Source organism: Antechinus flavipes, chromosome 2 (genome assembly GCF_016432865.1).
Source record: "Antechinus flavipes isolate AdamAnt ecotype Samford, QLD, Australia chromosome 2, AdamAnt_v2, whole genome shotgun sequence".
Taxonomy (NCBI): Eukaryota; Metazoa; Chordata; class Mammalia; order Dasyuromorphia; family Dasyuridae; genus Antechinus; species Antechinus flavipes.
In genome coordinates, this window is record NC_067399.1 from 656,096,879 (window position 1) to 656,124,713 (window position 27,835).

Sequence of the window (27,835 nt, forward strand, 5' to 3'; positions counted from 1 at the left end):
TTCCACTCTGCCTGTGAAGATAATTCACAAGATTAATCAAAACACCATAGAATAATCTCAATCATAAGCAAGCAGAGTCCCCTACACAACTGCAGTACCCCTTGCAGAGTATCCTGGACTCCTGGATGAATGCCTGAAAGTGCAGATATACTGAAGGACCTGGTGCCCTTATGAGCAGAACCTTGTGCTACAATCTCATTGGATTTTCCCTTCATTTCCCCTCTCCATTATCACAGAGGTCAGTCAGATGGCCTCTTCCCTCTCCCAAATGTACAAAACAATTTTCATTTTTATAGAACCTCAGAACAATCAGCTAAAAACGAGCAAAGCTTTTTGTACAAATCTGGGTAACATTTCCACCAATGTCCTTTCTGGGACTCAGCGTCTAGAGTCCATCCTGGGTTCTTGGTGGCTATGTCAGTGAAGCCCAAGTTCCCACAGGGCCTTCCTAGTCAAAAAGGTGGGAGATGTGGGCAGGCCTGGCAGCAGATTCAATGAACTGGGCAGAGAAATATCTACCTCCCAAGACCTGAATGCCTTTTTTTTTTTTTTGCCACAGCAACTCATAATAGGGAGATTCTTCCTAGCAATCCCAGATGTCCCAAAAACGGGCAGGCCATTCATCGCCTACACAGGAGGGAGGACTGATTCTTTGTTCCTGGGTTTTCAGCAGAGGCTAAATGATACTTGGACAGGGTCTTGCAGAGGGAATTTTTTTCTCAGATACAGGTTGTATTCAAGAACTTCTGAAGCCCTTTTCTTCTCTTGAGATTCTGTAAGCTTGGGTAACAAAGACAGTGGAGAGAGAGAAAGGACTCACACCAGTAAAATCATGTTTTCATGAAGCAATTTTGTGAAATTTTGGAAATGACGAAATTCTTTACACTTAGTGAAAAGAGACAATAAAAGATTTTTTTTTTATTCAAAGGTATAACTGGATAAGTAGATTTGGTTGTAAAGTTGTTTTTGAAAAATATGACCAAGTGCTTTTGCAAATAACAAACATCCCCCTCACAGCTAAAACCCAATTTGAGGTGGACAATAAACATGATTTGACCTGATTAACTAACTTATACCGGCAGACTTAACTGTTGGAACTTCGTTTCTTGCCCCGACTTCTTGATCTGTTTCCACCTCCACGCCTCCTGTTATCTTGTCGACTCCGTGAGCGACCACCACTCTGCCGGCCACCTGACCGGCCACCTTGCCGGCCACTAGATCGACCACCTGGTCGTCCTCCTCCAAAACGACCACCTGACCGTCCACCTCTCTGTCTTGTATTGGAGGATCTCCTGCCATCATAATATTCTTCTAATTCTGGTAATGCATCTGGCACTGATAATATCCAATCTGAATCATTCCACTCTGCCTGTGAAGATAATTCACAAGATTAATCAAAACACCATAGAATAATCTCAATTGTAAGCAAGCAGAGTCCCCTACAAAAACCGCAGTACTCCTTTCATTCCAGAATCACTTCTCTGGCAAATTAAAGTAATGAGGACATAGACAAAAGCCAAGAAGTGAAAAAGAGTCTCTGAAAAGCTCAAAAAGATGTCATAAAACTCAGGATAACAGCTCTTAAGAGAGGTTTTGAATTTCTTTAATTTAAGAATTATTTAAGACGGGTTTGTAATATAAGGTTCATGAAATTTTTCTTTGTTTCCTTTGTAATCCTGAGTTTTATCTTATGCATATAAAAACATCATTCTGAGATGGGACTCAGGTTTCACTAGACAGATACACAAAAAGAGTTAAGAACCCTCAAACTAAACCAACTATCTAGGATTTCAATGCTCCAAAGCATAAGAAAAAAAAATTACCTGGAATGAGAAAATCCAATACCTAAGTAGAACAAACTGAGAAAAGCTCCAAGAACTCAAAATTCAAAGTACTAATGCTGACAATGTTGTTATAGGCAGCGCAAGGCAAGGACCATTATCTGCCACTTACCTAAACGTGTAGTGAGGCAGGCCTTGAACTCAGGCCTTATGATTACAAGACTAGGCCCTTTATGAGGCAGCGAGTATGCAATACTTATAAAGTCTGTAGTTCTATCCACGTGGCATTACTCTTTCACAATCCTGAATTTAGACGGCTAGTGGCCAATACATCCATTACTCTTTGGCCAACCATTCCCCAATACCCTCTATTTCCAATATTTTGCCACCACGAAAATAGCTGCTATAAATAGTTCTGCATATGTGGATCTTTCCCCACCTTTTTTTTCTTCTTTGGGATACAAACTTGGTAATGACACTGATGGATCAAAGGGTATGCAGTTTTATAGTTCTTTGGGGATAGTTCCAAATTACCATCCAGAATGGCTGATCTGTCCACAACTCCCCCAATAATGCATTAGTGTCCAAACTTTCTCATATCTTCTCCAAGATTTGTCCTTTTCTTTTTGTCACAGTAGCCAATCTAATAGGTATAAAGTGCTACCTCAGAGTTATTTAATTTGCATTTCTATAATCAAAAGTGATTTAGAGCACTTTTTTTATATGCCTATAGATAGCTTTGATTTCTTTGACTGAAAACTGCCTGTTCATATGCTTTGACCATTAATAGGGAACTGCTTGTATTCTTATAAATTTGACCCAGTTCTCTATATATTTGAGAGATGAGACACTAATATAAAGATTGTTTCCAAGCTTTCTGCTTTCCTTCTAATCTTGGTTGCATTTGTTTATGTAAAAGCTTTTAAATTTATTATAATCAAAATCATTTTACATTTCAGAATGCTCTCTATCGCTTGTTTGGTCATAAACTTATGATTCACTTAACCTCTCCTTTAAGAATTCGATGCTATATCACTTGGTGCATATATGTTTAGAATTGATATTAAATTCATCCCATTCACATTTACAGTTACAATACTGTGTATTTCCCTTCATACTATTTTTTCTCCTGTTAGTTCCCTCTCTCCTTTTACCCTTTCCTTCCTCAACAGTGTTTTGCTTCTGTCTACCACCTCCCCCAAGTTACCCTCTTTTCTGTCTGCTTCCCCACCTTCCCCTCCTATTCTCTTATCTAATAACATAGATTTCTATATTCAATTAATTATGTACATTTTTTCTTCTCTGAGCCAATACCAATAAAATTAAATCTCAAGTGATGTCCATCACCCACCATCCCATTTATTCCATCACTGTAATTGGATTTTTGTACTTCTTCAAGTGAAATAATTTACCCCATTCTACTTCTTCCTTCCTTCTAAACCAAGTATACTACTCTTCCTCATCACTTACATATTTGTCATTCCCTAAAAAACTACCTTATACCCCTACTCTCTATGTATAGTCTTTCTGGCTATACTATTAATGGTAAATTTCTTTGAAAATTACAAGCAGCAAGAAAACCAGTATCATTTTCCCATATAATGGAAGCAAACACACTTAACCAAAAATAAATTCTTCACTTAAGAGACTCTTTAAGGTAGTCCTACTTCCTTTGCCTTCTGGAATATCAGGTTCCATAATTTCCAATCCATTAATGTTATAGCTACTAAGTTTTGTGTAATTCTGATTGTGACTCTCTGGTACTTGAATTGTTTCTTTTTGGACATTTGCAGTATTTTCCCCTTGATCTGTTAGTTTTACAATTTGGGTAGAATGTTCCTTGGAGTTTTTATTTTGGAATCTTTTTTTCAGATCAGTAGATACTTTCAATGCCTATTTTGTCTAGAGAACCAGCGCTGAAGTCAGGAGGACCTGAGTTCAAATCTGGTCCCAGACACTTAACACTTCCTAGCTGTATGACCCTGGGCAAGTCACCTAATCCCAAATGCCTCAGCAAAAAAAGCAAAATAAATAAAAATAAAATCTAAAAATCTATTTTGTCCTCTGGTTCCAGGATATCCCTGGCTAACTTCTGGAAGGATGCTGCCTAACTCCTCCTTTTGATCATGGATTTCAGGTAAGCTAATGATTCTGATATCATGTCCCCTAAATCTATTTGCCAGGTCAGTTGTTTTTCCGATAAGGTTATTTTACATTTTCTTCTACTTTTTTATTCTTTTGGATTTGATTCTTGATGTCTCATAGTCATTATGTATTCCACTTGCCCAATTCTAACTTTTACAGAATTGTTTTCCTCAGTTAGCTTTTGTACTTCCTTTCCCATTTTGGTCAACTATACTTTTTAAGAAGTTGTTTTCTTCAGTGGATTTCTGAATCTCCTTTTCTATTTGATAAATTCTAATTTTTAAGCAGTTGTTTTCTTTTTTCCAAGCTGTTGACTCTGTTCATAATTCTTACATCACTTTTTCTTTTCCCATTTTTTTCTTCTACCTTTTATATAATTGTTATGCTCTTCCCCGAGTTATTTCTGGGATTGGGAGCACTAAATTTTACTTTAGGGTTCTGCTGTTATTGTCCTTTTCTGAATTCATATCTTGATCTTCCTTATCACCATAATAACTTTCTGTGATCAGATTTCTTTTTTTGCATTTTCAGGCTTTTTTCCTTTCTCATGTCAGATGCCATAAGCCCTCGCTGTTTACCTGATGCCACACTGATATTGCCAGAAGGTCGTTGAGGGATCCTCATGTCTGGTGCTGTGTTGAGAGAGGGGGATAGTGCTGTTGGAAGTCATAGGGAGTTTGGCAGCTTACCTGGTGCTGAGCCAGGGTCCTAGTACTGCGATCTGGCACATTAAGGCTGGTGGGATGTTTCTGCTTTTCTCCAGGGCTCCAAGAAAGCATGTGGTGGTCTGGCTGCTGCTGGCTGTCTTGTTTGTCCAGGGCTATGGTGAATGACAGCTAGCATTTGGCTGCCTGTTTGCTCAGGCACCTTAGGACTGGTGTCGGTACTCAGAGCTGGAATCTGCTGTTCCCCTGGCTTGCTAGAAGGGTACTCATGTTGGTGCATACCTGTTCATGGCCTTGGGACTCAGCATCTCCCAGTAGTTTGCTGAGGTGGGGCTCACTGCTGGCTTACTGGAATGTTTTCTGCTCTGGATTGTGTTCTCATTTTATCGAAGCGAGACAGACTTTTCTTGCCAATCTTCCAAACTCCTTGGAATAAAAGATTGTTTTACCTCATCTTTTTACTAGTTCTGCTGTTCCAGGATTTGTTTTGAGGCACTATTTTATGGTTGTTTGGAGAATAGTTTTATTTTTAAAAGTTAAGGAGTATAAGGTGAGATATATGATTTTATATCTTCATTTTGCTTTGCTGTGTATATGAAAATGCTATTGTTTCAGTATTTAAGTTAAGAACATAGGAAAGAAAAAAAATTTTTTAAAGCAAATAATGACTTGAAACAATCAGGTAATTTCACAATAGTATTCAGAACAACTAGTTTTGGGGACACTAATATATTATTGGTGGAATTGTGAACTGATCCAACCATTCTGGAGAGCAATTTGGAATTATATCCAAAGGGCTATCAAACTGTGCATGCCCTTTGATCCAACAGTGTTTCTACTGGGTCTGTATCCCAAAAGAATCATAAAAAAGGGAAAAGGACCCATATGCGCAAAAATGTCTGTGGCAGCCCTTTTTGTAGTGGCAAGGAACTGGAAACTGAATGGATGCCCATCAGTTGGAGAATGGCTGAATAAGTTATGGCATATGAATGTTGTATAATATTACTGTTCCATAAGAAACAATCAGCAGGATGATTTTAGAAAAGCCTGGAGAGACTTACATGAGTTGATGCTGAGTGAAGTGAACAGAACCAAAAGAACAATGTACACAGTAACAAGACTACATGATGATCAACTGTGATGGACTTGGCTCTTTCAACAATGAGGTGATTCAGAGGAATTCCAATAGATGGAGAAAGCCACCTACATCTAGAAAGTGGACTATAGGGACTGAATAGTGGATCACAACATAGTATTTTCACTTTTGTTGTTGTAGTATACTTGTTTTTTATTCCCCTCCTCCCCCACTTTGGTAATCCGATTTTTCTTGTGCAACATGACAATTATGGAATTATATTTAGAAGAATTAAACATCTTAACCTATATTGGATTACTTGTCTAAGGGTGAAAGAAAAATTTGGAACACAAAGTTTTGCAAGGTCTGTTGAAAACTATCTTTACATGTTTTTTTAAAATAAAAAGCAATCAAGACTATAGTGACCATGTCATTAAAAAAAAAAAAAAAAACCAACAGCTGGCTTTATAAATATTCTTCTAAAAGCAGACACAAAAAAGATTACCTGCATTAGTTCTGACTCACTTGTTGGAATATCAAAGCATACACCCTAGAAAGAGAACGATAAAACTTTTTTAAAATCTGAAATACTGAGGAGGCAATCTTCAGTAAAATAGACTTTGGTGGCAATTTCCCAGCAGTTTAAATTTTTTGAAGAAAAAGGTTAAGTGAAATCCCATATAAGTATAATTTTTTAAATGGTAATTTTATGTCACACTCTACATGGCCCAAAGTAACAAAGATGAATCAAATGCCTACCCCTCCAAAGCGGCCCATGTGCTGGGAGGCCAGACCAATGAAAATAATAATCCAACCAGAATTAACAGAAGTTATTTCAAGTTCCAAGAAATTATGTCTACACTCTTAAGAGTTTTGGATTTTATGAAACAAGAGTGACTTTTAGACTTCTTTGGAAAAGGACTACTGCATCCCCACTATTTTATCAGAAATATAAGTGAGCACTCAGAGATCACTGCGAATCTTCTAAATAGCTTTCATTTGCTTACAAAACTTTGTAGAAGAATTGGGACACTTACCATTTTCCCTTTTAGGAGGCACATACGGACAATTCGGGACATGGTGTCACTACTCAGCTTCCTGCTGAGTTCCTTCCGAGCAGTGCTAATGTCTTGTAACTCTTCTGGACTTTGGAGAGTCATAGTCACAAATCCCTTCAGGAATAAAGGTCATAGTCAATATGAATTAAGGATTTCAGGATCATGAAATAAAGCAGATTTGCCTTTAAAAATCAACAGATAAAATAAGACAAAGACATTATGAAATTGCATGCTAATGGAGATCTCGCAACTACTCAAAATCACAAGCATTTTCATTGCAGTAAATTAGCTAGAAAATCCATTAGACAACGTAACTTTTGTTTTCTGATACAATTTGAAACGCAGAGAATTACTATAGAAAGATTGAGCACCTTAAGTTCATACAATATGTCCCATGCCATCTGGCAGAATTATCTCAAAAACTGGATTCAGCACTTATTGAATAAATCAACAAACAGTGCCATATTATCTTCACTGTTCATTTGTTGTAGCATTCTTAATAGTTTTTGAAGTAACTAGAAATTCTAAAAATTAACATTTAATGAAACACTAATGTTTTCTTCATGCATGATGGATAATGCAGTAGGAGGCAGAAGATATAGTTTCTAGCCCAGCTAGAAACTTTTATTAGCGCTTTGCTACTTATTAGAGTGATCACCTTAGTGCCGTCACACAAACTCCTAAAAGCATAGAGGGACTGAGGATGTAAAACCCCTTGTTAGTTTTACACTGTTGAGAATAAAATGAGATAATGCATATAAAACTTTTTGAAAACTAAAAGTCACATAAAAGTAAGATATTATTCAAGTGAGAACAAACTGGAAAAGAGAAGTTTTGTTACTGTGGAGACTTTTCATCTGAAGCAGACCAGATGACCAAAATGCCTCATTACTATAGAAAATAAAAGGAAAAGAGGAAGCCTGCTTTAATAGAATGGATGAAGTTCACTGCACTTTTATAGATAAAGAATAGGCTTTTAAACTATTCAACTCTTATAAATTGATTGTTACTGGAATCTCAGGTTAACCCTAAGCTAAAACCAAGAACATGAAAGTTTATAGAGAGAAATAAAGTTGTACATTTTAGGTTCACAAACTCAACTAACACGTCATGGGAAGATTCTTCTGAGACATGAGACAAAAAGGAAAAGCACCTGAGGTTGTAGTCACAGAAGTGTAGTGTTAAGGTCAATGGAGGTCACAATTATATTCTCTTTGGCTTGGTATCAGCAGAAGAGCTTTGGATTCTGTTCCCTATGGTTATATGACCATGACCATTACTTTACTTTTCTGAGTTCCAGCTTTCTCATCAGTAAAATGGCAGTAATTATTAGAATTGCCTTGAAGATTTGAGGTTAGAATCAAATGAGATCATGTATGCAAATCATTTTTGGAACTTTTAAGGTTTTATATCGAAGGGCCCTGTTAGTCCTTCTCTGTGTGGTCAGACCACATGTTCTGTACTATTCAATTTCAGGTACTACAGTTTAAGATAGACAGTGATAAACTAGTGTCCCAAAAAAGGTAACTAAACAGCGAATCAACATGCATTTATTAAATATCGATTAGAAGCTTGAAATCAGGAATACAAGGACAGCCAGGTGATGCAATGCCAGGCCAAAGTCAGGAAGATGGGACACGCACTAGTTGTGTGACCCTGGGCAAGTCACTCAACTTTGTCTGTCTCAGTTTCCTTCTCTGTAAAATGAGATGGAGAAGAAAATGGCAAAACCAGTATCTGACAAGAAAATCCCAAATGGGATCACAAAGAGTCAGACATGATTGAAAAATAACAACATGACATAAAACCAAAATAAAGCTCTACCTGCCCTCATGGAGCTTACATTCTAACAGAGCAGCCCTAAGAGAGAAACAAGTATATTCAAAATACAAAATAAACTGGGAAAAGGGAAGAAAGGGGAGGACCAGGACAAGCTTCATGCAGCAGGAAGTAAATGATCATGGGAGTCTATAAGGTAGAGGCATGACGAAGATACCTCTCAGGCTAGTGCAAAGACCCAGAGGCAGAAGAGTGAAGAAGGCAGAATGCAGGATGGGAGCAAAATCTGCTAGGTTTACATTCTGCTTTGTAGGATCCCAAGGAAAGGAGGCTGAGGGACAAGCATGAACATGAGAGTGGAGAGAAGAGGGCCATGAAAAACCACCAACCGATAATGAGATCAGACAACAAGAACAGTGGGAGCTTGGGGAGTGGAGAAAGAGATGCAGTTATTGGCAGGGCCGGATGGAAGGAAGATCCACCAGAAGAGAGTATTAATATATGTAATCCTCCTCCCCAGGAGGGCAGCGGTAGGATCATCAGGGGAAGTTCCAGGGAAGCACATTTCACCTCCATACAAGGAAGACCTTTGGGCTGACAGGTCTATCTGGAGGTAAAGTCTTTGTCTTAGGAAAGTAGACGCTTGGTGCCGGACAAGCTCAAGAAAAGTCTGGGTGGCCTTCTGTCAAGGTTGCTGCAAAGAACTTTTGCTTCTAGGCCCTTCCCAGAGTCTATGATTTGGGACAGATGTCCAAGATTTCCTGAAGGAGCAAATTCTTTGAGAGAATGCCTCAGCAGCACAAAGCATGCTCTGCATACACAGGGCACCGAAGCGTGGCACATTAAGGGAGTTACAACAATTATGGTGCTAAGGCACACTTATCTGCTGCCCTCCGTTATCACTGCCCCAAGGATCGGTACCTTATCAGAGTTGATCAAGGATCGAGGTTCGAAAGAGGAGGCACCTGAGATGTGCGCTAATGCTGCTGCCAATGCATCCACTGCCCCCTTCTCCTCTATCAGTCTCTGAGCTGATGGCCGGAAAAATTCAACAGCAACAAAAGAAACTGAAGCCAGGGACCTACAATTTTATTTAATATAACATTTTCTTGGTTATAAAGCAGAATTTTTATTTCCAGCTAAGGTTGTAGAATCATTAACCAGAATAGAAATCCATTAAACTATCCCTTCATATTTAATGTTCCAGCTATTAATAATTAAATTTTCAGAAATGATTTGAAAACATCTTCAAAAATGTAGTGATATTTTGCACATATTAACTTTAATATGTTTCTTCTAAATTACAATATAACAGAAGTCTTCATTATTTTTATTTTTTTTAATCACCAGAATCTCTCCAGTTATTTCCCCTAAACATTATCTCATATGACAATTTTATTTTTTTAAAGAAAAAACAAAAAGAAATCAGCAAAACCAATAAATGGCACAAATAAAGTCTGTACCACACCTGTAGATCTGCTGCCTCTTCAAAGGGATAGGACGGAGATGTCTTCTTTGAAGCCATGCTTGGTTGGTATAATTTTGCAAAAGTGAACTTTTAAATTTTTTGGTGTGCAATTGTTGTTTCTATTTACACTGTTGCAGTCATTGTATCTACTGGGTTGGTTTTTTTTTTTTTTTTTTTGACTCTGCTGATTTCCGTTTTCCCAAAGACCTTTCAATGTTTCTCTGTGTCCATCACACAGCCCAGTAAAATTCCAAGACACTAATAGGTCTAAAAGTAATGATTTCTTGCTGGACAATTTATTCTTTATCTCTGTGTTCAAATCTTTTTTCAAGGACCACAATTTGAAAACTTTCCCAAATGATGCTGTCTACTTTATTTTCAATCCTTTGATATGACAAAAAATGCTACTATAAATATTTTGGTGTATACAGGGACTTCTTTTTCAGCAGTCTCCTTGGAGTATATACCTACTAGGGGAATTTCTGGATCAAAGGGGATGGACATTTTAATCTATTTTTACTATTTTTAAATCATCAAATATGTAGTCCTTTTATTCAAGATCTTATTTCTTCAAATGAATTTCATCATTATTGAGTTCTATATAATATCACTTTGATAGTTTGATAGCATTATAACTACAACTGTTGGATAAGATTATCATTTTTATCAAACAGGCATTGCCATAAGCATGAATATTTTTCTTCCAGACTCTCCTAAATTTCGGTATATTTACATTCCCAATCAGTTATCTCCGCCCCCCCTCCCCTTTTTTTGGAAGGGTTGTGATGGTAAGACTTTCCACTATTCAAGTTTTTATCGTTTGCAAATTATTTTTACTGTGCAGGTCCATAAATTCTGCTTTCATGATTCTTACTTATCTCTATCTCACTGTGGTTCTGTGCTATTTTGGGAATCCTCAGGGTCCTCTGCCTCATCAAGTATTGATTTTCCTTTGTTACGAAATATTAATTCAGAAATATTTGGACTTGCTAAGATGTCCATCTTCCATTTTGTTATTTTGACCCAATTGGTATATCCATGTACGTTTTTAATCAAATTTATTCCCTAAGTTCTTTGATGGCAATTTTCTTCGGGACAAGATCTTAAAGTTTTCAGCTTCCTCTCACACTAGGAAATTCACTTTTCACCAATCTCAGACTGTCAGACATACTTATCAAAGAATAGAAATGGTCTCAGCTAGGAGTCAGTCCCTTTTTCTTCAAGCCTGATGGAGCCTTTCTCCTATGTTGTTTGTCCTGACCTAATTCTAGCTATTCCTTCATTCTCTCACTAAAAATTGCTAGTTAGGAAGTTAAGAAAAGTTAGGAAGAGCAAGCTTCCATTTTCCTTTATCTCCATCTCCTTATACCTCTACCTCATCCTCACAGGTAAGTCTGGGCAGAATTGATTTTGTTGCCTGTTGCCACAGTATGATGGGATGAGCAGAGTAAAGAGGGGGCAGGGAAGAGTAAAGATTGTGTTAGCAAAGATGGCAGTAGCATCAAGGAAACTGTTGAGTAAATCCCAGAACACAACCCTATGGGACCCATCATGTAGCCTGCTGGAACTTAGGGGTTAGCAGAGGAGTTGAATGAACATTATCAGGGATCAGGAATTGCCTCTTAGTTCATCAAGCTGTTACCTCATCAGGGTTCTAGGTGTATCTTAACTTATACAAATAATAACACCTGTATTATCTTTTATTTTTGAAGAGATTTAAGAATTCATGAGGATTGGAGAAAATGTCCTAATCCTCCATCTTGTTGGGTCAGATGACCTAGATAATGCACTCCTATCTTGATTCGTATCAATCCAATTTAAATATGGATTGGTATTCTATACATGACTTATACTTATTTTTCTAACACACTTATTTTTCTTCAAATAGCGCCATAAACTTCACTGCTCAATTATGAAAGTTATGAGTTCATTTTTTTTTAGTTAATTACTTTTTTTTTTAATGTTCTAACTAATGAGGAATCAAGATGATTAGTAAGTAGTAGTTCATGTTTCTTTCTCCTCAAGAAGCAATATATAAAGATTTTTATGGTCCAAGTTTACAAAGAAAACTATTTTAGTGTAGTTAACCATACTGCTAAAAAGTGAGCACCTAAAGTTTGGATATTAGAAATCTGTTAAATGAAGTACTACAGATGGTATATGAATAAACATTCGATGAATTCAAACTGTGCACCATGGACAAGAGAAAAAAAATTATCACTCAAGATCAAAAAGTCCCTTACCTGATGGCATCCACACTCCGAGATTTAACTAAGTCCATTGTAGTTGGAACACCTACACGTTTAAAAGTGATTCCCTGAAAATTAAAAAATATTATTAAAGAAAATGGAAGTCTTTGGAAATAATTACTAGATTAATACATTTAAGTAATTTTTATTTTCTTAGACATAACTGAAAATTTCCAAAATATAGATTAAGGTATATTTATACTAAAAATCCACAAAAACCCTGCTAGCATAGGATTTTTATATATATTTTTTGTTGTAAAATTAAATGCTAATTTCCAAAAAAAGACTCCTTTGATGTCAACAAAGAATCTTTCCTGACAAAAACTGCTCATCAATCATAATTTCTTTTGGAACCTTTATTATGCCATTATTCAACAGGTAGTCCACTGAATCCATTGGTGCAAACATCTAAGACAAGCACCTTATAGATGATATGCCCAAGAACTTAAGAGGATCATGGGCTGCTTTACATTTAGAGAACCTACATATTGCTTTTAATAACCCCAAGTTGTCTGCTGAGGCAAAAAAAAAAAATCTTTGAATATCAATATTCTTCTCCCTGGGAATCATGGAACATTGAGATCTTAGAAGAATCAAAAGAACTGACCCAAAGAGCAATAGAGAGACCTAAGACGGTATATATATGTTGTAGTACATCATCACCAATGATTTGCACACATGCATAAAAGTATAAAAGACACCATGCATAAACGATATGACCAGAAAAGAAAGGGAGCTAATTTGCAGCAAGGGTAATGAATAAAAACATGGAATGACTAAAGTGCTTTTCTGACATCCTTAAATTAAAAGAACCAGAGCAAGGTGTACCTTCCATGAAGGATTCAAAGGGAAATATGGAAAAATAGTATAGAGAGTAAGTTTTTGTGGATAGTTCACAACTAGAGGAACAAGGGAGGAATATGCTTGTAACTTTCCAAATAAACCTTTAAAGAAATCCTCATTCTCAATACTAAAAATTGCCTGCCTCGTTGGCTAGAATAAGAAAACTAACACTAAAATTAAAATAAAATGCTCCTCTGATTCATTCCTATTTTTAAAAACTATTATGCTTTATAAAATCCAATAGGAAATTGAGAATGAGGTCCTTCACAATAAAATTACTTTATAATAAAAACTTTATTAAAGCAAAAAGTTTCAAGTAAGATTTTAACTTTCTGTACATTTCATATTCAAGAACAAAACAAGAGAATCAGCAGAAGGTCCACGTCTATGATTTATAGTTAGAAAGAGAACTACTTCCCTTTCCTCTCTATATCTCCTACTCCCACCCTTCCCCATGCAGCAGGGGCAATAGGTTAAGAGCTCTACTCACTGCTTTTCCTTCCACATATTTCAGCTGGCCTCTTTCATTTGGTTGATAAAAACATATGCAAATCCCTGTTCGTCCAGCTCTCCCTGTGCGTCCAGAACGATGGATATAGGATTCAACATCCTGAATAAGAAGAAATAATCCTCTTGAAACTTCTGGCATGTTGTACAACAGATAATTACATTCAGAAAGATTATAATAATAGCTATAAAAGTATATAATAGCTATGTTACAAAATCTTTCGATTACTTCTTTGAAATCTATTTACTAAAAATACGAAAAAGGAAATGTCAACTGCTTCCCTCCCTACTAATGTTTTTCAAAGGCTACTTCTTCCTTCCATTAGACAGTTACGGCACTTCCTACTTTGGATACATAAAACCAGGGGCCAACTAGAAGGATTCACAAAGAGACTGTGAGAGGATCTGTGTGATTCTGGGCAACCCATTTACTCTGTCTGAGCCCCAGTATCCTCATCTGTAAGATAGGAATAATAAAAGCACCAATCTTTTTTTTTTTTTTTTTTAATAACTTTTTATTGATAGAACCCATGCCAGGGTAATTTTTTACAGCATTATCCCTTGCATTCACTTCTGTTCCGATTTTTCCCCTCCCTCCCTTCATCCCCTCCCCCAAATGGCAGGCAGTCCTTTATATGTTGAATAGGTTACAGTATATCCTAGATACAATATATGTGTGCAGAACCGAACAGTTCTCTTGTTGTACAGGGAGAATTGAATTCAGAAGGTATAAATAACCCGGGAAGAAAAACAAAAATGCAAGCAGTTTATATTCATTTTCCAGTGTTCTTTCTTTGGGTGTAGCTGTAAAAGCACCAATCTTTACAAGGCTGTTATGAAAAGTTAATTTTTGAGAATATTTAAGAGAGCCATCCATGTCTAGAATGAGAACTGTGGAAATTGAGTGCTGATTAAAACAGACTATTTTCCCCTTTTTCCTCATGGTTTTTCTTACACAATTTGACTAGAATGTAAATGTTTAAAAAGACTGCACATGATTAACCTATATCAGATTGCTTGCTGTCTTGGGGGGGGAGGAGGAGGGAGAGAAGGGCGAGAAAAAAACTGGAATACAAAGTCTCACAAAAATGAATGTTGTTAATATGAGAGGCTAAGGAACAACAGAAAATCTCTCAGGCTTCTATATCCCAATATATATATATATATATATATATAAACAATGAAGTTTATTTAAACCGTTCTCAAGAATTAAAATGGCAGGGCCTTCAAACTAAAATCATATTTCCATCTCCTACCTGTGGAGGTGAACTTTGAATCACGAGATCAACCTCAGGAATATCCAAACCACGTGCAGCCACATTAGTTGCCACCAAAACTTTGAAACTGCCTTCCCTGAAGCCTTTCAAAGTAATTTCTCTCTGTGACTGTGCAATATCACCATGCAAACACTGTGCATTCTATTTAGGAAGAGAGGAAAAAAAAAAACTTAAGTGCTCGGATAGTACTCACTTCTGGTAGAACCAAGACAACCCTGTGACATTTCATAGGACCTATTTTATCAACACAGCCTAGTGAAGTCCTTGTCCTCGGGCATTACACTGTGGCTCAGAGGGGACGTAGCATTTTTGAAGGCTCTCCAAGGGGGCACAGGTTGTGGCAGATTCATCAAGCTGTTCCTCCATGTGTACACTGGTCCTCCAACCTGGTCCAATTCCAGAGAAGGTCACCATACCAAGTCTGGCTATGAGGTAATGAATTGTTTTGGCCACTGCTCCTGGTGAATGGCCCTCCAGATGCAGAGACACCATCCTGCTTTGCATCCTAGATCTCAAATACCCCAAGTCTCATGAAGAAGAGCTGGGGGTTAAGGAGGAGGACCTTTTTTGAAGCATCAGAGAACATAGCTAAAGGAATTACAACCATTTTAATGAAATGTCATCTAAATCTTTAGAAAAAGAGAGCCATAGTTTCATCTAATCTTAAGAAAAAAGAATCCACTAAATCATTAAATTAATCATCTCAATCACACAGTAGTTGTCTTCATGGCCTTCTCTTTCTGATTTACTTAAAAGACAAGACATGCTAGACTTTTCCCACATGGACTTCAAAATGACTACAACTCCAAATCTGACTTGTACAAAGAAGAATCTTTAACTATTAATGATTACAAACAAAAATTATAGCTTTGGGGAGAATATGCCTAGTGTTAGCTAATTGCCAGTAACCAATTAATTAATGAATAAATTTAAATTCTTAGGTAATTATTTTAAGGAAATTTTTTTAAGGCTTAAGATCAGCACTATAGTGAAGTTCTAGCTCATTTAATGGGCACCTAATCTATTCAGTAAATAGGAGTTCAAATTCTTCAAGGAGGAAGACACATTTTAAATTGAAGCATTTTGCAAACCTCTTTCTTCCAACAATTCTCATTTCTGCCCCAAGCAAACGAGATCCTGTGTTCAAAACCAAATGCTTTAGTAGATGAAGCCCAGTTTCAGAATCTTGGTCCATGGAGTGATAGCTGACTACAAACCTGTAAGGACCAGGATGCTATCTACTTATTGTACCTATGGGATTCACAAATCATTTCTCAACCAGGCACCAAAATAGTAATAACTGGGTCTAATAAAAAACTGTCAGTTACTTTAAATACAAACTTTTCCAGGTGACATAGAATAATTAAACTGGTCAGAGCAGATCCCTGCTCTGATTCAATTCAACAATCATTTATTAATCGCCTCCTTTATAAGAGACATGTTGTTTATGCATTCTTAAATTAGGACTCTGTATAAAAGCTGGCCCTGCTTACTTCTCGAGAGAATGTTAGGGATTCACATGATCCAAATCTTTATTATCTGGAGTCCCACTGCTAATATTCTTTGCATACTGAGTGCCGTGTTCTTCAAAGATCTTAGGGGCAGGTCAGGTCAGGAAGCTGCATACTTTTAAACACACAAAACAATCTGATTCAGGGCACAGGTTGATTACTTGACTTTATTTTCATGAAAGTTCTAGAACCTGTCTTGTTTCTGAGCAATACAACTGCAAGCTTGTTACTGTCAGGTAACTGGACAGCTCAGAAGATCCCCTACCATATTAAATCCCTCTCTTGGTCCCTCACATCTATGGCCTGAATCCATGATCTCTATGCAAGATATCCTGCTTTATCTTAGTAACAAAAAGACCTGAAAGATTTTCTAAATTACCTTTTATTTTGTCCTTTGTATCTGGAATCACACCAAAAACTCCTTAGAATCATTTAATTGGTCTTCGTTCGAAAACAATTACTACTACATAAAGAACTATCAAGAGTGTCTGCACCAACTATTTAAAAATCATAGCTGCTTTGTGTACAACAGATAAAATGAGGAGGGGATATTAGTTTGTTGAATCTTTTAATCAATCAAGAATAAAATCCTCCTTCTACTCAGAAATTTGCTGAAATCTTCATTTTATCCTCCCCCTCTAATGTATTTTAAAAATCAGACCACTTATCCATAGTCTTTAAGTCAAAAGCAGTAATTAACAGAACAAATGACCTGACCTGACACATTGTCCTTTTGTTCGTTGACCTTAACTGAATTTTGAATGTCAATCTAACAGGTCCCACAAAACAAGCTCCAAATAATTTTCCATCCCTACAGCCTCAACTTTAGAGAAAGTGACTACCTGTTTTATATGAGGATTCAAGGCCATCTCAGCCACGTTTTTCTTCGTCTCACAGAAGATGATGGCTCTCCCGTCATTTCCACTGTAGACCTGAATGACATCACCAATGACTGCTGCCCTCTGAGACCAGTGGCACTGGATGGCCAAATGCTTTGAGAGAAAATTTCAAAAATGTGATCTACGAAATCACAGAAAGATAATCCCCGTCAGCTTTACTTCCCAAATAATCAATAACTTCCAAAAGCTACAATGATGATCTTTGACTTTCTGCCTCAGACCAAGTACTCTCAGGTTCTGTTGATTCTGAGCAAAAAAAAAAAAAAAAAAAATGAGGCTGTGTGCATGTGTGCTTTTAAGAGTTCAGGTTAGGCCTCCAGATACTCCTAACCTAAACACTAGTAGCCACTATTAATACCTACTTCACAGGATCGTATAATGACTTTGCAAACCTTAAAGCATGATGGAAATGCTAGTAATTAAATTTGGCTACAAATGCATGTTTCAAAAAATGAAGTTCCGATTCATTCAATATGGTTGGGTATATTTTGACCATAACTAGAACTGAATTAATTTCCTCAAGATTTCTTCTCAAGATAAACATTGGCAATGCAGAAAAATTCACCATTTCAAAATAACTCACAAGCTGTAATCCTTCCATTTCCACAAATAATGTGTCAAAATAAATTGCTAAATTTATTGTGTATCTTCTGGTGCAGTAAGAACTGCAGGAACAAGCTGGTCTTCACCCCTCCATTCTCACTTCAGTGGAGGCCTGCTGAGGTCAGGTCAACCTGCCTAACTTGTTTGGGATATAGAAAGGGAGGGGTGGGAAGGAAGAAGGCTGGGCAGGAGGCCACAGATGTTATCACTAGTTATAGTATTTATTCTTTAGCCATTTAACATGTTTAAACTGTGCTATAATTTTCAATAGGTTCCTATTGTTTTCTGATGTCTTACTGACAAGGTTTTTGAGGGTTGGGCTGTTAACTCTGCTTTCCCCTATAACCCTATAGTTTTATAGCAGATTTTATGTAGCCTTTTCAGAATACATGTCTCATTATAGCAGAACTGACTTTATTATTATTTTTAAACAAAATTTCTTACTTCCACGGTGGTTGCAGTCTTTTGAGTCATTTTCCCCACGAGATCAATCTCTTCATATTTGGTTTTCATGTATTTTTTGGCAACTTTATACACCCATTGTGGGCAAGTTGCAGAAAACAGGAGGGTCTGAGGATTGTCTTCGGAACCTTAAACATATAAATCTGATTCAGTGTCCCCGAACATCATTGTAAGACTCTTCAAAATTCTCCAGCCAAATTTCCAAATCCAAGAAAATGTATTTTCTAGTTCAAAGCCCAAATATTTATGCATGTATACATATAACCCCGAAAATTCAAAGGCTTCATCCCAAAGATTTTTTTTTAAATTTACTTTTAACATTATTTTGAAATACCTGTTTTATAAGATCCATGGATAATGTCCTCCACTTGGTCAGCAAAGCCCATATCTAACATTTGGTCCACTTCATCAAGCACAACATGATGCAATTTAGAAAGATCCAAACGGCCACTCTGCAGGTGGTCTTTGATACGACCAGGGGTCCCAACTAAGATGTCAATACCTCTTCTAATGTGATTAACTAAGGAAGGAAAGAAAAGCCAATCATATTTGTAAATAAAAAATTCTAAGAATTGCATCTGTTTCTTTTGATATATGAATAATTACATGTTTAACAACTAACATGAACATTCACTCACTTTGGCCCTGATAGGGTGTTCCGCCATAAAAACATGCCACACTAAGTTTCCGAGTTATATCTTGGAAGTCTTTGGCTACTTGGTTTGCCAGTTCCCTTGTTGGAGCCAGAACAAGTACCTGTGTAGTGGTTTAAAGAAAAAATTAAGAGAGAGGCATTTCCAAGACCAAAATTCACAAAGCAGAGATTGAATAAAAGCATCATATATCTCTAAAAACTAAAAGAAACCACCAAAATCCCCATTAAAGCAGTTATGGAAGAAAAAAAAAGGGGGCGGGGAAACATTTCTACACTCTGTATAACAATTCACACAGAAAACAAAAATTCTTAAAAAAAAAAAAAATGTCCATTAACCAAGTGCGGATTCCTAGGAAAAGGTGTTACTGAATATATTAGGTGTATAAGTACTTTAAAAATAAACATATCAGCTTCATGTTATATGAAGTTATCAAAAACTATCTCAAGAGCCATAGAAATCACCAATCACCTGCTTCAAAAATCTTTTCTTTGCAACTACCAAAAAGTAAGAGGATTCTTTTTGAAATGTTTGCTCTGAGACCCAAAAGGCTCACTGGACTTTTTATTTTCATAGATTGAAGCTTAGGCAACAACCTCTTTTCCTTCATAATAGTATTTAAAGCCATTCATGCCTGTAATTATAATGGTTACCTTTGGAGAGCGGTTTTTTTTCATTTCTTCCTGATCTCTTTGGAGTTTCTCAATCAAAGGGATAGCAAAGGAAAATGTCTTCCCTGTTCCTGTCCGTGCCTGAGCAATTAAATCTTTCCCTTCGTATACAGGACTAAAAGTCTTCACTTGGATGGGAAACAAATAAGTTACCCCACGAGCTGTAAAATGAAATTTTGTTAGAATGGTTCTGCAGCATCAGCTCTAGTAGTTGCATGACCAACACAGATTCCTCAAAGCTTCTTTCTGTACAGATGCTGTCCAAATGACAGTCAACTCTTATTTATACATCAAAGAAGCAAAGTCACCACTGGCCTATAATGTAGGTCTGCTAATACCCACACAGAGGATGGAGGGGATAAAAAAAAAAGGTTAACCCTTTCCACAACTCCTCAAGAACTCCCTCAGTGTAAAGGGAATTAATCTCAAAGTTTCTCCAAGTAAGTTCATAGATGAAATAAATTGAGGGCAGCTAACAATGGGTTAAATTGTCCAATTGTTCACATTTAAAAAGAAGGGATCAGAGGCCTGGGAATCCAAAAAACTGTGTCTCTGCTGCAGGCACGCTGCCAGCAGGATCTTGCAAAAGTCCCAGTCACTGTGAGCCTGCATTTTCATTGTATAAAATAGAAGGTTAGCCTACATGAACACAAGATTTTCTTCCAGAGCCAACACTGTATGATGCCAAATGACAAAATAAATCAATGGCCCACATAATGAATCTGCATACAATGGTTCACCAACAGATTCTTTACTTTAACTTCAATCCAGGCTTAAAAATAGCAGCTTAAAGAACTTCTAGAACTGAGACAATCCCAGGTTTAAAAAAAAAAAAAAGAAAAGAAAAAAAAAAAAAAAAAAAATCAAACAAAAATCATACAAATTCCCAAGTAAAATTAAGCAATTCCCAAAATACAGATTATAAGTATCCAAAGCAAATCAAAATAAAAAAAAATTTATTCTGGCCTCAATCCAATTTCACTGATATAGAAAACTTCCAGTATGGAAACTCCTTCCATCCATGCAAATCAATAACTATCTTCAACTTATTCTAGCTGTTTGAACACTGCACACTCAAGTGATTTGCTCATGCTCATGCAACACAGTAGTCAAGATTTCAACTTGGCTATTTCTTATTATTTGGCCAACTCTCTATCAAGTATACCATCATCACCACTAATAAAAATAATGATAAAGCAAATTTATAATTAATAATTAGTATTTAACAAATTCACAATGTTAAAAATAACTTGAGACAGAATTCCTTAAGATAACAGAAGATCAACAAGGATACCAGAAACACAAGCATAATAAAACACTAGTTGTTTTATGTTGTCTTATGCAATACTTTTCTTTTGACCAGAAAAGGTACAAGAGTAGTTTTGCTACACTATACATTGAATTAAACTTCACATTACCTTTAAGAAGTTTTATAGTTTCTTCAGAGATAGGGAATCGGGAGAAGGCGCCTTCTTTCTGCTCCGGTGTTAGGTCCTATCAAAATTAAATTCAAGTTCATATATAGCTCATACTTCATCCTAAATTCTATAGTTGGGGAAACATTTTCCAAGACCCTTAAGTTAATATTTATCTACAACTACTTAATTTTATAAAATGGAAAAAATTACAAAACAGATAAAGTGCCAAACTTAACAATATTGCTATTTATTAAAGCAGGACACTGAGATAAAATGCAGGTTAGCTCAGTCATGGGAACTGTATCAGGCCGATAAGCCAAGGTCTGAAAGAACACACAGTGGACAAAAACATTTTAACTATAATCTGTAGCTTAATCAATTGTTTCTTATTTACTGACATCACCAGTTTCATCTCCATTTTGGATGCATGGGGAAAGATAAAAGGAAATCAGATAGCCTGCATTTTTGAGGGTGGGATCTTCTAAGGAAACAGCTAAGAATTGAAGAATTCAGCATCTGTCAATGCATATTCTAAAGCAAAGTTTATCTACAGAATAGACATTTGAACAAGATGATCCATAAGTTTAAATAAATCAGCCTCTTTATCTTAAGCTGTTTTAGACTGAATATAGGTTATACTTGCTCCCCAAAATTTGGATTTGTATAAAATCCAAGTCCTTATATAACTTGTTTGATTGTTTTGCACCTCTCTGGTTTACTGTCCAAAGCCATCTCATTTTAAAGATAAAATCTACAACCAGGAGCAGCACGGAATATGTCTATCTTTAACTTAATGTAAAAAAGAAGATGTACAGTGTGAATGCTGCTGCACTGGGAGCCATGTGATGGTAAAGAGCTCTTGTGTACTGGAAGGAATCCCTGTATACACATTAGGGGATTATATACAGAAGTCTCATAATATGAGAAAGTACAAATGATTGTGAATTGTACCACAGCCGGGAGTACACAATGATGATATCCAGGACCCACTGATGCATTTACTGAATGTAAAACAAAACCTTCATACCTCTTCCAGTTTACTGTATTTTGTTGTCTGGCTGGAGTTGCTAAGAGATGATCTGCTCTTTGAAATCTTTCCATTTTCTTGAGTATTTGAGAGGGCTTTCTTTTTTGCTCTGTCAGATTTGGGTGAACCTGAAAATTCACTTGGAAACCTATCTAGGCCTTCTTTTGTGTCTCCATTTAGCTTCTCTTTCCTTTTTGATTTTTTGGATTTGGGAGGGCTAAGTCCATCTAAATCATCATTATCTGATGTTTCCAATTTTTTTTTAAATCATCTCGGTGGTTCAATTTTCTTTTATCACTCTGTTGAGGAAACAAAGAACAGTAATAAATAAATGTAAATAAAATAGGCAAAAAAGACTGCCATGAAATTCTCAAGTGATTTAAATCAATGTCCATTAAGCACTATGTGTAAGGCTCTGAGACTGCAATATAACAGAAAAAAAAGTTGCAATTCAAAAAACCATAACAGTAGACAAGAAATGAAGTCAAAGTACTGTACTATAAAAAGATGGGGGGGGGGGGGAAGGGAGGGGAGGAAACATTTTTGATAGACAGACAAACAGAGCAGACAGAAAGAGAACAGTTTGATATTTTGGACATTCTGAGTTTGAGATGTCAGTAAGACAGTAGGACATCCAGGTGGAAATTTATCCAGCAGGAAGTACAGATGAAAGCATGGAACAAAGATCCCGGGAAGAAGTTATGGCAGATGACAAAGACAATCTGGGAATCGCATGCATATACTGATGATCAAGAAGATAGAAGCAGAGAAAAACAAGTGAGACACCTCTCAGACAAGGTAGGATGACAGGAAAAGATAATGCTGAATGTTGGAGGGGATGTGGGAAAACTGGGACACTGATACATTGTTGGTGGAACTGTGAATGCATCCAGCCTTTCTGGAGAGCAATTTGGAACTATGCTCAAAAAGTTATCAAACTGTGCATACCCTTTGATCCAGCAGTGTTACTACTGGGCTTATATCGCAAAGAGATCTTTTTTTTTTTTTCCCTTGGTTTTTTTTTTTTTAATTTTAAATTTTATTTTATTGAATAATAACTTTGTATTGACAGAATCCATACCAGGATAATTTTACAAAGAGATCTTAAAGAAGGAAAAGGGACCTGTATATACAAGATTGTTTGTGACAGCCCTCTTTGTAGTGGCTAGAAACTGGAAATCAAATGAATGCCCAACAATTGGAGAATGACTGAATAAATTATGATATATGAATGTGATAGAATATTATTGTTTTGTAAGAAATGACCAGCAGGATGAATACAGAGAGGCTTGGAGAGACTTACATGAACTGATGCTGAGTGAAATGAGCAGGACCAGAAGATCATTATATACTTCAACAATACCATATGATGATCAATTCTGATGGACGTGGCTATTTTCAACAATGAGATGAACCAAATCAGTTCCACTTGTTCAATAATGAATAGAACCAGCTACGCCCAGCAAAAGAACTCTGGGAAATGAGTGTGAACCACTACGTAGCATTTCCATTGCCTCTGTTTTTGTCTGCTTGCATTTTTTATTTCCTTCTCAGTTTAATTTTACCTCAATTTTAAGTCTGATTTTTCTTGTGCAGAAAAACAACTGTATGGATATGTATACATATATTGTATTTAACATGTATTGGTCAACCTGCCATCTAGGGGAGGGGGTGAGGGGAAGGAGGGGAAAAGTTGGAACAGACGGTTTTGCAATTGACAATGTTGAAAAATTACCCATGCATATATCTTGTAAATAAAAAGCTATTAAAAAAAGTGAGAAAATATAACAAAGTGAAGAAAGCTAAGGACTGCACCTTGGGTTCATACGTATTTAAAAGGCTAAAAGAAGGTAAGGCTGAAACCTATCCTGAATTGTAGCTATGGCTACACCCGATAGCAGCAAATTATTACCCCCCGCCCCCCAACACACAACCCTTATCAAAATCACAAATAAATCTTTCTCAAGAAAAGATTTCTCAATCCTGTTTTAGAATGGGGGAAAAGGAAATAAAATTAAATCAGGCCCTTCCCTGATCTAAGGAAAAATCCTTAATGGTCTATTTTAGTGGAGTTCTAGTGATTCTAGTGATTTTAGCACAAGTTGGAAATAATTAACTTTTGAAATCCTGTACTATTGAGAGAATATGTCTTTAGAATTCAATAGCTATTTTACAGTCCCATTTTATAAAGTAAAAAATCATTTGTGGCCTCTAAATTTAGCCTGAAATGAAGCAATTTTAAGACCTGTCCTTCTCCCTTCCCTCCCCCACCATCTTTCTAGTCAGTATTTAGAGAGGCCACCTAAAATTAGGTTTAGTCAAACTAGTTAGGGAGGGATTTAGGGAGGAAGTGAGAAGAGAAGAAAAGACTAGAGGGCTTTATGGAGACAAGCTGAACTTTGAAATACCATTTTGGTTTGCATTGCTTTTAAAGGGGCTTATGTGTGGGATGAACCAGATCCCTTGTCAGATCTCTAATTCCTGTTCCTATATCACAGAATCAAGAAGATAATTCTATTCCATGGAAAAGCTCTGGTTAGTATCTGACATATTTGAACAATCATTCTCAAAACTTTTCCCTTGTTTTGTAATTTTTTGATCAATCTACTCTGAACTTGTTTGCTTTGATAGTTATTTATTCTTTCCCCATCTTTAGGAATGTTTCTGTCTTCAGTATTGAGTTCCACTTCTTCTATCAACTATCATCTTTATGAACTGTAACAATCCCTAAATAATAATTATAAATAACTGATATTTAGATAATGCTTTAAAACATGCAAAGCCCTCTACACACATTAACTCATTTGAGACTCAGAACAATCGTATGCATAAAGTGTTTTGCAAACTTTAGATCATTACATAAACATCAGTTACTTATTATGGAAATCAAAAGTAATGTCTTATTTTTACTCATTAAATCCTATTTCTTTGCTGGCTTTTCAAGGCTCTCCAATTTGGTCCAAGTTAGTCCAAAACAGTGCATGCTCTCCTTGTCCACACAAACACTGATCTGCCTAACAATTCCTTCTCAACTCTCCTTTGCTGGATATTTATCCATACTACATCCATTACTTGGGGATACCCACAAAATTCTATTTTATTTTCTTGTTATACTCTCAGAGTGATCTGATCACATTAATCCTAATGGGCTCAATTACCTCCAGCCCTAGTCTGTCTTCTAAGTTCATCATCACCAACTACCTGTCAGACATTTTAAAACAGATGTCCCACAAATATCTCAAACTCAAAGAACTTTGCACCACCATCCAGGTTCATAACTTTTATGTCATCCTCAACTTCTCTCACTGAACAAATAAATCCAAAACTGTCAAATCTTATTTTCCACATGTCCCCTTCTTTCTATCCTAAGAGCCGTCATAGAAGAAGCCCTACCATTACTTCTTGCCTGAACTATTCCAATGGCCTTCTTTGTCTCCCATCTCAATTTTTTCCCATTCTCATGATTATAGGAAATAAGTATTGATGTCACTCTCTCTCTACTCAATACATTTGTGACACTAAAACTCTTCTATTTTTCCCTTTCCATCTCCCTACGTTCTGCTTCTCTTAAGTCATGTTTCAATTCAGCCATGCTGCTCTACTGCAACATTCCAGAACATTCCCTCCCAACTCTTAGAATCTCTACCTTCCTTTTAAGACTCCTTTTAAGGCCTTCCAAAGGCCTTTCCCCATCCCCCAGGGTGCCATTCCCTCTACAGGAGACTTCCACGTATTCTGTATTTCTACTGTATTAACTATAATATTATTAATATATATAATAAATATTAGTAGTAGTAGTAGTAGTATTGTCTTCTCCCATTAGAAGGTAAACTGCCTGAGGGAAAGACGGAAAAGTTTTTCTTTTGTATCCTTCCCTAGAATACAAATAGCATAGGAAAAACGCTAAAAATGCTTGTTGATTACAAAGACAATCAAGCTTATTTTGAGAGGAGCCAATCACTTCCCCTCTCAGCTACAGGCCTCTAGGAGACCCCCGCAGCAGGGGAGATGCTGATCTGCGCCAGCTCCATCACATAGAACCCTGAGCGGTTAGGGAGTGGGAAACTGAGGGCGCTGTCAGAGAAGCTTCTCTCACTCCATTCCTCCCTGCCTTTCCATATTCACAGAACTTACTCCCAAAGGGCTCCAGGGTGAGGCTGCTCCAGGGAGGCTCCGACTTTTCCTCCCTCCCTCCAGACCCTCACATGCTTTCAAACTAATCTGAAGGTACAAGAGCGTGGCAACCTCGGGAGTCACGGAAGGGGGTGGTAAAAAAAAAAAAAAAAAAAAAAAAAAACAAAAAACAGAACCCCTCTGTGCAGAAGGGAGCCTGCCAGGCTGGGACTCCCTCTCTTCCCTCACGCAGGGCCATCCCGAAGCTTCCCCCCGGGAGACCCCCTTCTTCAGCTGCGTCTCCTGCAGACACAGTCCCTGGGTCACATCCTGGGGGAGGCGCCCTCCATCTAAGCACCCTCCCCTCTCAGCTAGCACCGCCATCCTCACGCTGCAGGCGCTAGCTCCTCCCCAGATTCTCGAGGTGGGGGGGGACTCCCTTTGGTCTTGAGCCCTGGGGTGTACACGTGACGGAGTCAACAAACACTCGTGGAACTGAACAGGAAAGCAATGGGAAAGTCTGGGCGGAAATTCCAACCATTACTAAGTGCCGGACCACGGCCAAATTTCAGGAAACTTCTTGGTGCCTCAGTTTTCCAAGAATATTTGTAACATCTCGCAAAACTTATGGGATTGAAAGGAGAAATGCAACACAATTTGGGGCGTGGCGAATGGGGTTAGCGTGGGGTGTGCTGCAGCAATATCGGACCGTGAGCTGAGACTGGGGGCGCGATCTTCATTACGGGAGGGGGGGCATTCACGGGGATACCAACAGGTTTTTTATGGACCGCGGGTAAAGTCCGGAGGTCCGGGAAACCAGAGGGCTCGAACGTTGCGGCCGCGGGAGGAGCTCCTGCCCCTTAAAGGGGGGTTCGCAAGCTGTCAGGACGGAAAGGGGACCCCAGGCTGGATGGAGGGCAAGAAGAGCTCATGGCCATCCGGGCTCTGCCGCTAACTTCTCCCTCCCCCGCCCAGCCTTAGTTTGCCCGCGAGGCAGCCAAGAAGGCGGGTCCGGGTCCATGCTCTCTCCCGGGCCAGGCTCGGCGGAGCAGCCGCCGGGAGGGGATGGGGACCCGGGGAAGGCGAGGTGCCGGGGCCGGGCCTGACAGGCCGCCTCCGCGCTCACCTTGTGCCGGCCACTCTCCCTCCGCGGGCTCTCAGGCCCGTCCAGGGGCGCCGCCTCCTCCATCAGATCTCCCCACAGAACCTTGCTGGGCATCGTCCGCCTTTTGCTCCCGCCCGGCTAACTCCCCACGAGCCCCTCGGCGTGAGCGGTGGCGAGAAAAGGAAGCTGTCCGGGCCGTGCAACCACGCGTCACTTCCGCTCTGAGCCTCTCTACGCCACCGCCTGCTCCTCCTCACTACTACCCGTTGCGGAGGTGCGGTGCGAGCGTCGCGGCCCTCTGGCCAATAGCAGGAGAGAGCGCGCTATTGGCGACTCGCTGAGAGCCCCAGCCAATCCGCGCAAGGAACAGCTCCAGCATCTGGCTCCGGAGCGGGGCGCCGGCTCTGGGATGCGCGCGCAGCAGGTGGCTCCTCGGCTCGTGTGTGGGCAGACGCTCTGCGGTTTGTTGCGTTCCCACCGTGTGTTTGCTGGGCGCCCCAGTTATAAAGAAATCCCCGAACAGCCC

At 38.0% G+C, this 27,835-nt stretch overlaps 1 protein-coding gene across 1 annotated transcript; it reads right to left on the reverse strand.

The window, feature by feature from the left end:
* Positions 1 to 890: 890 nt before the first annotated feature.
* DDX50 (DExD-box helicase 50) lies at positions 891 to 27,520 on the reverse strand. The gene is given in 16 exon segments (XM_051982562.1): positions 891 to 1,369; positions 6,172 to 6,216; positions 6,704 to 6,838; positions 9,425 to 9,584; positions 12,215 to 12,288; positions 13,554 to 13,673; positions 14,827 to 14,988; positions 17,201 to 17,350; positions 18,305 to 18,450; positions 18,657 to 18,842; positions 18,961 to 19,078; positions 19,629 to 19,807; positions 21,065 to 21,140; positions 22,092 to 22,357; positions 22,360 to 22,390; positions 27,331 to 27,520. Coding segments are annotated over 16 exon segments (2,226 nt in total). The 5' UTR covers positions 27,424 to 27,520; the 3' UTR covers positions 891 to 1,084.
* Positions 27,521 to 27,835: the final 315 nt, after the last annotated feature.